General features: G+C 33.8%; 1 protein-coding gene across 26 annotated transcripts in view; it reads left to right on the top strand.

Annotated features, from left to right (window-relative positions):
• PSD3 (pleckstrin and Sec7 domain containing 3) overlaps window positions 1-13,142 on the top strand; it is a 706,021-nt gene that overhangs the window by 411,525 nt on the left and 281,354 nt on the right. Inside the window, exon 11 of one of the 26 annotated variants that reach the window (XM_055081038.1) lies at window positions 393-3,517. The exons of the other annotated variants lie outside the window; for them this stretch is intronic. Coding sequence (XP_054937013.1) covers window positions 393-398 — 6 coding nt within the window. The 3' untranslated portion in view covers window positions 399-3,517. Of the gene's footprint in view, window positions 1-392; window positions 3,518-13,142 lie in introns of those variants that run through there. 26 annotated transcript variants of the gene reach the window in all.

Here is a 13,142-nt window from a genome sequence, read left to right as displayed (position 1 = left end):
TTCTTAAATGATATGATCTTAAAGATAGAAAACCATAAAGACTTCACACACATACAGAAAAAAAAAAAACAGAATACAATATGCAAAAATCAGTGTGTGTTTCTATGCACTAGAATGAATTCTCTGAAAAAGAAATAAAACAATCCCAGTCACAATGGCATCAAAAACAATAAAATACTTAAGAATAAATTTAACCAAGGAGATGAAAGATCCTTACACTGAAAACTAAAAGACATTGAAGAAAGAAACTGAAGACACAAACGAATGGAAAGATGTCCCATATTTATGATTGGAAGAATTAATATTGTTAAAATGTCCATACTATGCACAGCCATCTATAGATTCAGTGCAATCCCCATCAAAATTTTAATGGCATTTTTTTTTTTTTACAGAAATAGAACAAACAATCCTAAAATTTGTATGGAACCTCAGAAGACCCCAAATGGCCAAAATAGTCTTGAGAAAGAACAACAAAGCCATATGCATCACACCTCCCAGATTTCAAATTATACTGCAAAGCTGTACGAATTAAAACAGTGTGGTACTGTCATAAAAACAGACACATAGACCAATTGTACAGAATTAAGATCCCAGAAATGAATCCACACATCTATATAATCAATTAATATTTGAAAAGGTAGCTAAGAATGCTCAGTGGTGTAAAGATAGTCTCTTCAGTGAATGGTGTTGGGAAAACTGGATAACCACATGCTAAAGAATGAAACTGGACCCTTACTCACAAAATTAGCTTGAAATGGATTAAAGACTTGAATGTAAGACTCAAAGCTATAACACTCTTAGAAGAAAACATAGGCAGTAAGCTGTTTGACATTGGTCTTGGCAGTGGTTTTTTGACTCTGACACCAAAAGCAAAAGCAATAAAAACAAAAATTAATAAATGGGACAACATCAAACTTAAAACCTTCTGCACAGCAAAGGAAATCATCAACAAAAAGAATAGGCAACCTATGGAATGCGAGAAAGTATTTGTAAATTGTTTGTCTGCTAACTGGTTAATAATCAAAATACATAAGGAACTCATACAACTCACTAACAATAATAATAATCTGATTAAATGGGTAAAGAAACTGAATTTTTCCAAGGAAGATATACACATGGCCAACAGGTACATGAAAAGATGCTCATCATTATTAATCATCAGGGAGGTACAAATCAAAACTGCAGTGAGTTATCACCTCACAATGAGCTATCTCTTCACACCTGTTAGAATGGCTGTTCTCAAAAAGACAACAGTTAACAAGTGCTGGCAAGGATATGGAGAAAAGGGAACCCTTGTATACTTTTGATGGGAATGTAGCTTGATACAAGCCATATATGGAAAACAGTATGGAGGTTTCTCATAATTAAAATAGAACTACCATATAATCCAGCAGTCCCAGTTCTGGGTATATAGTCAAAGGAAATGTAATCACCATCTCTAAAAGATACCCATGCTCCTCTGTTCACTGCAGTGTTATTTACAATACCAAGGCATGAAAACAACTTAAGTGTCCATCTACGGATGAATGGATAAAGAAAATGTGAGATAGATAGGCAGGTAGGTAAGTAAATAGATAGATATGCACACAATGAAATATTATTCAGCCATAAAATAGAAGGAAATCCTACTGTTTGTGACAACGTGGATGAACCTTGAGGGCATTATTCTAGTGAAATAAGAGAAAGACAAATATTGTATGATCTCATTTATATGTGGAATCTAAAAAGAAAATGCACACATATAGAAACAGAGCAAATTGGTGGTTGCCAAGATCAGGTATGTGTGGGGGAAATGGGTGAAGGTTGTCAAAGGGTACAAACTTTCATTTATAAGATGGATTAGTTCTCAGGATCTAATAATGCACAGCATGATGACTACAGTTAACAGCACTGTATTTGAAAGTTGTTAAGAAAAGATCTTCAAAGTTGTCACCACACACACAAACATGTAAATATATGGAGAGCTGTATGTGTTAATCTTATTGTGGCAATCATTTTACTATATGTACATTTTGCTATATGTACATATGCTATATGTACATATGTTAAATCATTATGTTGGACACCTTAAACTTATAGAATGTTATATGTCAATTATATCAATAAAGCTGGGAGAAAAGAAAGAAAACGCACTCATAGAAACAGAGAGTAGATTGGTGATTGCCAGGGGCTGCAGGGTGGAGGAAATAGGTAAAAGTGGTCAAAGCTTACAAACCTCCAGTTATAAGATGAAATGTGTTCTGGAGATGGTGCAGCATGGTGACTACAGTTAACGATACTGTATTGTGTACTTGTAAGTTGCTAAGAGAGTAGATTTTAAAAGTTCTCATCACACACACACACCAAAGGTAACTATGTGAGGTGATGGATGTGTTAACTAACCTTACTGTGATCAATTTGCTATACATGTGTATAAAAACATCACTTTGGACACCTTAAACTCACACAGTGTTACATGTCGGCTATATCTCAGTAAAGCTGGTGGGGTGGGGGAAGAATTAAAGGGAGAAATAAACAATTTAACAACAATAGTTTGAGACTTCAGTACCCTCCTTACAATTATCTTTAGAATAACTAGGCAGAAATCAACAAAGCACACTCTGTAGCACACTCCACTCAGCAGCAGCAAAATATGTATTCTTTTCAAGTACACATGGAATATTTTCCAAGATAGAACAAAAAGTAAGTCTCAGTAAGTTGAAAAGGAGTGAAAATATACAAAGTATGTTCACTGAGTACAGTGGAACGGAATTATGTCATTAACAGAGTGAAATTTGTGGAAAGTGAACAATACATTCCTGAATAACTATGGACCAAAGATGAAATTCACAAGGGAAATTAAAAAATACTCTGAGACAAATGAAAGTCAAATGCAGCATAAAACATATGAGATGCAGCTCAAGCATTGCTAAGTGGCATATTTGTTGCTGTAATTGCTTATATTAAAAAAGAAGCATGATCTCAAAGCAATAACCTAACTTCCAGTATAAGAAACAAAAATAAAGCAAACTAAACCCAAAGAAACCAGAAGGAAGGAAATAATTTAGAGAAGAAATAAATAGAGAATAGAAAAACAATAAACATTTTAATGAAACTACGAGTTTTTTCTTTGAAAGGTCAACAACACTAACAAATGTCTAGCTAGCCTGACCATGAAAAAAAAAAAGATTTAAATTACTAAAATCAGTAATGAAAGAGGGGACATTACTATTACCTTACAGAAATAAAAGGATTATAAGAGAATACTGTCAGCAATTGCATGTTAACAAATTAGATTACCCAGGTGAAATGGACAGATTTCTAGAATGATAAATATTGTTGAAACTGAATCAAGAATAAATAGAAAATCAAAGTATTTTTCAGAGTATTCTATGAGGACTGTATTACCCTGATACCAAAACCCGTCAAAACTATCACAAGAAAACTAATATCCCTTATGAATAGCCCTTGTGAACATAGACACAAAATCCTTAAAAAAAAAGGAAACCTAATCTAGCAATATATAAAAAGGACTATACATTATAACCATTTGAGATTTATTACAGGCATACAAGATTGGTTCAACATATGAAAATCAATCTAATCACCTTATTAATGGAATAAAAGAGAAAAGCCACATGATTATCTCAGTAAACACATAAGAAGCATTGCCAAAATCCAACACCATTTCATAACTAAAAAGAAAATATCTAATAAGCCAGGAATAAAAAGGAATTTCTTTAAGTCCTGAAAATGAGCTCTATGAAAAACTCATAGCTAACATCATACTTTATGGGAAAGATGGAAAGCTGTCTCCAGATCAGAAACAAGGCAAGAATGTCTGCACTTGCCACTTCTGTGTAATGTATTGAAGATTTTATCCAGGGTAATTAGTCATGGAAAAATATAAAACATATCAAGGTAAGAAAGAAATAAGTCAAATTTTCTCTGTTTGCAGAAGACCTGATCTTTTATATAGAAAATCCTAAGGAATCTACAAAAAAAAAAAAAATCCAAAAATGATTAGAATCTAAAAACACGTTCAGCAAGGCCGTAGAATAAAAAGTTGAATGTGGAAAGATCATTTGTATTGCTGATACTAGCAATGAACAATATGAAAATGAAATTCATTTCATTTACAATATCAGTCAGAAACACTAAGATACTTAAGAATAAACTTAACAATATAAGGTCAATACATTGACATTGAAAACTATATAACATTGTTGAAAGAAACCAAATAAGTGGAAAGTAATTTCATGGTCATGGATTGGAAGGCTTAATGTTAAAGTGCCATACTCTCCAAAGTGATCTTCAGGTTGAACACAGTCATTGTCAAAATCCCACCTGGATTTTCTCCCCCGCCAGAAATCTGATAAGCTAATACTGAAATTCAATTACAATTCCTATCAAAATCCCAATGACGTTTTTTGCAGAAATAGAACAATTCATCCTAAAATTCATATGGAATCTCAAGGGACTGTGTATAGCCTAAACAGATTTGAAAAACAACAAAATTGGAGGACTCACACTTCCTGATTTCAAAACATATTACAAGTCTACAGTAATCTAAAGAGTGTGATATTGGCATAAAGACAGGCATTTGACAAATGGAATAGAATACAGAGCCCCCAAATAAACTCTTGCATATATGCTTTAACAGTCTTCAGCAAAGGTGCCAAGACTACTCAATGGTCAACAAATGGTGCTGGGAATAAAGGATATCCACAAGCAAAAAAATGAAGTTGCACCCTTATACCATATAAAAAATTAACTCAAAATAGATTAAAGACCTAAAACTACAAAACTCCTAGAAGAAAACAGAGAAAAAGCTTCATGACATTGGACTTGGCAATGATTTCTTGGATCTGACACCCAACGCACAGGTAGCAAAATTTAAAATAGACAAATGGGGTTACATCAAACTTACAGGCTTTTGTATACCGAAGGACACAATCAACAAAGTGAAATGGCAACCTACAGAATGGGATAAAATATTTGCAAATCATATATCTAATGAGGAATTAATATCCAGAATATGTAATGAACTCCTACAACTCTACAACAACAAAAAAAATCAAATATCCCAATTAAAAAGAGGGCAAAGGCTTTGAATTAGACATTTACCTGAAGATATTATACACATAACCAAGAAGCATATGAAAAGATGCTCAACTTTCACTAATCATCAGAGAAATGCCAGTCAAAACTACCTCACACCCATTAGGATGGCTACTATTTAAAAAAAAAAAAATAAGAGGTGGCAAGTATGTGGAGAAATTGGAACCCTTGTATACTGTTGGTGGGATTGTAACATGGTGCAACCCTATGGAAAATAGTATGGCGGTTCCTTAAAAAATTAGAAATACCACATGATGCCTCTATCCTATTTCTGGCTACATATACAAACGATCTGAAAGCAGTATCTCAAGGAGATGTTTGCACACCCATGTGCATAGCAGCACTTACAATAGTGCAGAAGTGGAACACCCCAAATGTCTACCAGTGGATGAATTGTTGAACAAAAATGTGGTATACGTACAGTGAAATAGTCAGCCTTAAAAAATGAAGAACTTATGATGTATGCTACAACATGGATAAACTTTGAGAACACTATGATTTCACTTTCATGAGTTACCTAAATATTCAGATTCATTAGAACAGAAAGTAGAATGATGGTTACCAGAAGCCTGGGGGAGAGGGAAAAGGTGAGTTGTTTTTTAAATGAGTATAGAGTTTAAGATTTGCAAGATGAAGGAGTTCTGGAAATCTGTTTCACAACAGTGTGAATATACATAACCCTACTGAACTCTGCACGTAAAAATCATTAAGGTGCTAAATTGTTTATGTGGTTTTCTTAACCATATCAAAAAGAATGCAGAGGTGTAAATAACTTACTACAAAGTACAAGAATCAAGAGAGTATTATACTGGCATCAAACCAAACATCTAGATCAGTGCAATAGAATTATGAGTTCAGAAGTAAACCCTTACATTTACAGTCTTTTGATTTTTGACAAGAATGCCAAGGCCGTTCAGTGGAGAAGGAATACATATGGTGCTAGGACAACTGTATAGCACATGCAAAAGAATGAAGTTGGATTTGTCTTCCCTACCCTGTACAAAAATTAATGCAAAATGGATCAAATATCTAAATGTAAGAGCTAACAGTATAAAATCTCTTAGAAAACATAGGAGTAAATCTTTGTGATTTTGGATGAGACAATAATTTGTTGCATTTGACACCAAAAGCACAAGCAACAAAAGAAAAAGATAAATTGAATATCATCTAGGTTAAAAACTTTCTCTGCTTTAAAGAACACCATCAAGTGAAAAGACAACTCACATAATAAGAGACAGTATTTGTGAAGTGTGTATATTATAATGAGCTTGTATCCAGAATATATAAAGGACACTTACAACTCAACAATAAAACACAAATAATAAGAAAAGGGCAAAAGATTTGAGTACGCATTTCTCCAAAGAATATATACAAATGGCCAATAAGCGCATGAACAGACGCTGAACATTAGTCATTAGGGAAATGCAAATCAGAGCCACAAGATATCCGTTCACACCCACTAGGTTGGCTAAGATAAAAAGGACAGGTAAGTGTTGGTAAGGATGTAGAGAAATTGCAACTCTCGTACACTTCTAGTAGGAATGTAAACTGGTGCCATCAGTTCCTCAAATGATTAAACACAGAGTTACCATATGACCCAGCAATCCCACTCCTGAGTTACACAGGAGTGTTACATAGGAGGAATGAAAACATGTCTACACAAAAACTTGTACACAAATATTTTTAGCTACATTATAATAACCAAAATTTGGAAACAGTCCAAGTATCTACCAACTTCTGAATGGATAAACAAAATTTAGTATATTCATACAATGGAATATTATTTAACAATAAAAAAGTTAAATACTGATTAATGCTACAGTATGGGTGAACCTTGAAAATGTTATGCTAAATGCAAGAAACCAGTCATGAAAGACCACATTTTTTTATGATTCCATTTATGTGAAATGTCCTGCATAGGCAACTCCATAGTGTTTAGTAAATAAAAAGTTTGTTAGTGGTTGCCAGGAGATGGGTAGTGGGGATGGGAAGAGAGATTTGGAGAGTGACTACTAATGGATATGGGGCAGCTTTTTGGGGTGAAGAACGTGTTCTGAATTTAGGTAGTGGTGATGGTCATACAATTTTATCAGTATACTAAGAATTATTAAATTACATAGTTCAAAAGGGTGAATGTTATATGAATTATATTTTAATAAAGCTGGTATTTTTAAAAAAGTTATAGTAAGTTGACACTCCATCATATTAAAAAAAAAACCCTCTTTTTTGCTCCTTGCCCACTTTTCCATAGTTTTATTTTTATTTGTATGTTTTTATATTTCAGTCTTTTATTGATATTGTTTTATTTGATACTTATTTTAACAAAAATGTAAATTGAAATGAAAGTTTCAATTTCTTATGACTAAAAGACTTCAGGTGTTTAAATATAAATCATTCTAAAAGAAATTTTTATCATTATTAGCAATGCAAAATTGATTAAAAGCAGATAATGTTACAAGTATTTGAATTCACCAAATCATATATTAAAAAAGTTTTTAACTGATGATTAAATTATGTCCTCTTTTAATTTTGTTAAAAGCAAATAATTGGAATCACTTGACATGGAAAATAATTTTTTACCTAGTCATTATTCATTCATTTTCTCAAATCCTTGAAACATATCCCCAAAAAGCCTTGCAAGTCATATCAAAATGACTATCGATTATACTTGTTACATTTTACCTTGGGGCACGTTGTTTGATCTTATATACTAGATAAAGATTGGGAAAATTGAGACATTGTCTTTTTCAATATAATGTTATTTTCTATTATGTTATTTGTCTATTTCAGTATAGTGTATTTTCCATTAAAGTTCCTTTCTGTGCTTTAAATTTTCATCAAAACTAAGGACTGCAGATGCAATTTATTCAAATTATAGGAAATATCTACCAAATACATTAACTGGCAAAGCTAGTTATCGTTGTTAAAACATTCATCCAGTCTTTCATGTAAGTGTGACTATATGCCCTCTTTGCTGATGGAAGAGGCAAAGTTTTTAACAAAAGTTATTTAGCATTTTCATTATAATTAATTAGCTAGCACACGTTTGACAGATTGTTCCATGTTGTAAGGCAGAAGGGCAGTTGTGAAAGGAGAAGTGGGAAGCGACTACTTTTTTTTTTAACGTCTTTGTTGGAGTTTAATTGCTTTACAATGGTATGTTAGTTTCTGCTTTATAACAAAGTGAATCAGCTATACATATACATATACCCCATATCTCCTCCCTCTTGCGTCTCCCTCCTACCTTCCCTATCCCATCCCTCTAGGTGCTCACAAAGCACCATGCTGATTGCCCTGTGCTATGCGGCTGCTTCCCACTAGCTGTCTGTTTTACATTTGGTAGTGTATATATGTCCATGCCACTCTCTTACTTCATCCCAGCTTACTCTTCCCACTCCCTATGTCCTCAAGTCCATTCTCTACATCTGCGTTTTTATTCCTGTCCTGCCCCTAGGTTCTTCAGAACCTTTTTCTTTTTTTTAGATTACATATATATTTGTTAGCATACGGCATTTGTTTTTCTCTTTCTGACTTACTTGACTCTGTATGACAGACTCTAAGTTCATCCACCTCACTACAAATAACTCAATTTTGTTTCTTTTTATGGCTGAGTAGTATTCCATTGTATATATGTGCCACATTTTCTTTATCCATTTGTCTGTCGATAGACACCTAGGTTGCTTCCATATCCTGGTTATTGTAAATAGTGCTGCAATGAACATTATGGTACATGCCTTTTTTGAATTATGGTTTTCTCAGGGTATATGCCCAGTAGTAGGATTGCTGGGTCGTATGGTAGTTCTATTTTTAGCTTTTAAAGGAACCTCCATACTGTTCTCCACAGTGGTTGTATTAATTTACATTCCCACCAACAGTGCAATAGGGTTACCTTTTCTCCACACCATCTCCAGCATTTATTGTTTGCAGATTTTTTGATGATGGCCATTCTGACTGGTATATAAGGTGATACCTCATCGTAGTTTTGATTTGCATTTTTCTAATGATTAGTGATGTTGAGCATCCTTTCATGTGTTTGTTGGCAATCTGTTTGTCTTTGGAGAAATGTCTATTTGGGTCTTCTGCCCATTTTTGGATTGGGTTGTTTGTTTTTTTGATATTGAGCTGCATGAGCTGCGTGTAAATTTTGGAGATTAATCCTTTGTCAGTTGCTTCATTTGCAAATATTTTCTCCCATTCTGAGGGTTGTCTTCGTCTTGTTTATGGTTTTCTTTGCTGTGCAAAAGCTTTTAAGTTTCATTAGGTCCCATTTGTTTATTTTTGTTTTTATTTCCATTTCTCTAGGAGGTGGGTCAAAAAGGATCTTTCTGTGATTTATGTCATAGAGGCTTCTGCCTATGTTTTCCACTAAGAGTTTTACAGCGTCTGGCCTTACATTTAGGTCTTTAATCCATTTAGAGTTTATTTTTGTGTATGGTGTTAGGGAGTGTTCTAATTTCATTCTTTTACATGTAACTGTCCATTTTCCCAGCACCACTTATTGAAGAGGCTGTCTTTTCTCCATTTTATATTCTTGCCTCCTTTATCAAAAATAAAGTGATCATATGTGCATGGGTTTATCTCTGGGCTTTCTATCCTGTTCCATTTATCTATATTTCTGTTTTTGTGCCAGTACTATACTGTGTTGATTACTGTAGCTTTGTAGTATAGTCTGAAGTCTGGGAGCCTGATTCCTCCAGCTGTTTTTCTTTCTCACGATTGTTTTGGCTATTCAGGTTCTTTTGTGTTTTCATGCAAACTGAAAATTTTTGTTCTGGTTCTGTGAAAAATGCCATTCATAGTTTGACAGGGATTGCATTGAATCTGTAGATTGCTTTGGGTAGTATAGTCATTTTCACAGTGTGTAGTCTTCCAATCCAAGAAGAGATGGTATATCTCTCCATCTGTTTGTATCATCTTTAATTTCTTTCATCAGTGTCTTATACTTTTCTGCATACAGTTCTTTTGGCTTTTTATGTACGTTTATTCCTAGGCATTTTATTCTCTTTGTTGCAGTGGTAAATGGGAGTGTTTCCTTAATTTCTCATTCAGATTTTTCATCATTAGTGTATTGGAATGCAAGACATTTCTGTGCATTAATTTTGTATCCTGCTACTTTACCAAATTCTTTGATTAGCTCTAGTAGTTTTCTGGTGGCATCTTTAGGATTCTCTATGTACAGAATCATGTCATCTGCAAACAGTGACAGCTCTACTTCCTCTTTTCAGATTTGGATTCCTTTTATTTCTTTTTCTTCTCTGATTGCTGTGGCTAAAACTTCCAAAACTATGTTGAATAATAGTGGTGAGAGTGGACAGCCTTGTCTTGTTCCTGATCGTAGAGGAAATGATTTCAGTTTTTCACTATTGAGAACGATGTTGGCTGTGGGTTTGTCATATATGGCCTTTATTATGTTGAGGTAACTTCCTTCTATGACTGCTTTCTGGAGAGTTTTTATCATAAATGGGTGTTGAATTTTGTCAAAAGCTTTTTCTGCATCTATTGAGATGATCGTATGGTTTTTATTCTTCAATTTGTTAATATGGTTTATCACATTGATTGATTTGCGTATATTGAAGAATTCTTGCATTCCTGGGATAAACCCCACTTGATCATGGTGTATGATTTTTTTAATGTGCAGTTGGATTCTGTTTGCTAGTATTTTGTTGAGAAGTTTTGCATCTGTGTTCATCAGTGATACTGGCCTGTAGTTTTCTTTCTTTGTGACATCTTTGTCTGGTTTTGGTATCAGGGTGATGGTGGCCTCGTAGGATAATTTTGGGAGTGTTCCTCCCTCTGCTGTATTTTGGAAGAGTTTGAGAAGGATAGATGTTAGCTCTCATCTAAATGTTTGATAGAATTTGCCTGTGAAGCCATCTGGTCCTGGGCTTTTGTTTGTTGGAAGATTTTTAATCACAGTCTCAATTTCAGTGCTTGTGATTGGTCTGTTCACATTTTCTATTTCTTCCTGGTTCAGTCTCGGAAGGTTGTGCATTTCTACGAATTTGTCCACTTCTTCCAGGTTATCCATTTTATTGGCATATAGTTGCTTGTAATCTCATGATCCTTTGTATTTCTACAGTGTCAGTTGTTACTTCTTTTTATTTCTAATTCTACGGATTTGTGTCTTCTCCCTTTTTTCTTGATGAGTCTGGCTAATGGTTTATCAATTTTGTTTATCTTCTCAAAGAACCAGCTTTTCGTTTTATTGTTCTTTGCTATTGTTTGCATCATTTCTTTTTCATTTATTTCTGATCTGATCTTTATGAGTTCTTTCCTTCTGCTAACGTTGGTTTTTTTTTGTTTTTCTTTCTCTAATTGCTTTAGGTGTTAGGGTTAGGTTGTTTATTTGAGATGTTTGTTGTTTCTTGAATTAGGATTTTATTGGTATAAACTTCCCTCTTAGAACTGCTTTTGCTGTATCCCATAGCTGTTGGGTCATTGTGTTTTCATTGTTATTTATTTCTAGGTATTTTTTTGATTTCCTCTTTGAATTCGTCAGTGATCTCTTGGTTATTTAGTAGTGTATTCTTTAGCCTCCATGTGTTTGAATTTTTTACAGTTTTTTTTTCCTGTAATTGATAGCTAGTCTCATAGCATTGTGGTCGGAAAAGATACTTGATAAGATTTGAATTTTCTTAAATTTACCAAGACCTGATTTGTGACTCAAGTTATGATCTATCCTGGAGAATGTTCCATGAACACTTGAAAAGAAAGTGTATTCTGTTGTTTTTGGAAGGAATGTCCTATAAATATCAATTAAGGCCTCCTTGTTTAATGTATCATTTAAAACTTGTGTTTCATTATTTATTTTCATTTTGGATGATCTGTCCATTGGTGAAAGTGGAGTGTTAACGTCCCCTACTATGATTGTGTTACTGTCAATTTCCCCTTATGCACTGAGGTGCTCCTATGTTTGGTGCATAAATATTTACAATTGTTATATCTTCTTCTTGGATTGATCCCTTGATCATTATGTAGTGTCCTTTTTTGTCTCCTTTAATAGTCTTTATTTTAAAGTCTATTTTGTCTGATACGAGAATTGGTACTCCAGCTTTCTCTTGATTTCCATTTGCATGGAATATCTTTTTCCATCCCCTCACTTTCAGTCTGTATGTGTCCCTAGGTCTGAAGTGGGTCTCTTGTAGACAGCATATATACGGGTCTTGTTTTTATATCCATTCAGCCAGTCTATGTCTTTTGGTTGGAGCATTTAATCCATTTACATTTAAGGGAGTTATCGATGTGTATGTTCCTATTACCATTTTCTTTATTTTGGGGGGTTTGTTATTGTAGGTCTTTTCATTCTCCTGTGTTTCCTGCCTAGAGAAGTTCCTTTAGCATTTGTTGTAAAGCTGGTTTGGTTGTGCTGAATTCTCTTAGCTTTTGCTTGTATGTAAAAGTTTTAATTTCTCCATCGAATCTGAATCAGAACCTTGCTGGGTAGAGTAATCTTGGTTGTACGTTTTCCCCTTTCATTGCTTTAAATATGTCCTGCCACTCCTTTCTGGCTTGCAGAGTTTCTGCTGACAGATCAGCTGTTAACATTATGGGGATTCCCTTGTATGTTATTTGTTGTTTTTCCCTTGCTGCTTTTAATATTTTTTCTTTGTATTTAATTTTTGATAGTTTGATTAATATCTGTCTTGAGTTGTTTCTCCTTAGATTTATCCTGTATGGGATTCTCTGTACTTTCTGGACTTGATTGACTATTTCCTTTTCCATATTAGGGAAGTTTTTAACTATAGTCCCTTCAAATATTTTCTCAGTGCCTTTCTTTTTCTCTTCTTCTTCTGGGACCCCTATAATTCAAATGTTGGTGCACTTAATATTGTCCCAGAGGTCTTTGAGACTGTCCTCAATTGTTTTCAATCTTTTTTCTTTATTCTGCTCTGTGGTAGTTATTTCCACTATTTTATCTTCCAGGTCACTTATCTGTTTTTCTACCTCAGTATTCTGCTATTGATTCCTTCTAGAGAATTTTTAATTTCATTTATTGTGTTGTTCATCATTGTTTGTTTGCTGTTTAGTTCTTCTAAGTCCTT

Source organism: Physeter macrocephalus, chromosome 20 (assembly GCF_002837175.3).
Source record: "Physeter macrocephalus isolate SW-GA chromosome 20, ASM283717v5, whole genome shotgun sequence".
NCBI classification, from domain to species: Eukaryota; Metazoa; Chordata; class Mammalia; order Artiodactyla; family Physeteridae; genus Physeter; species Physeter macrocephalus.
This window is presented reverse-complemented; position numbering and strand designations above follow the sequence as displayed.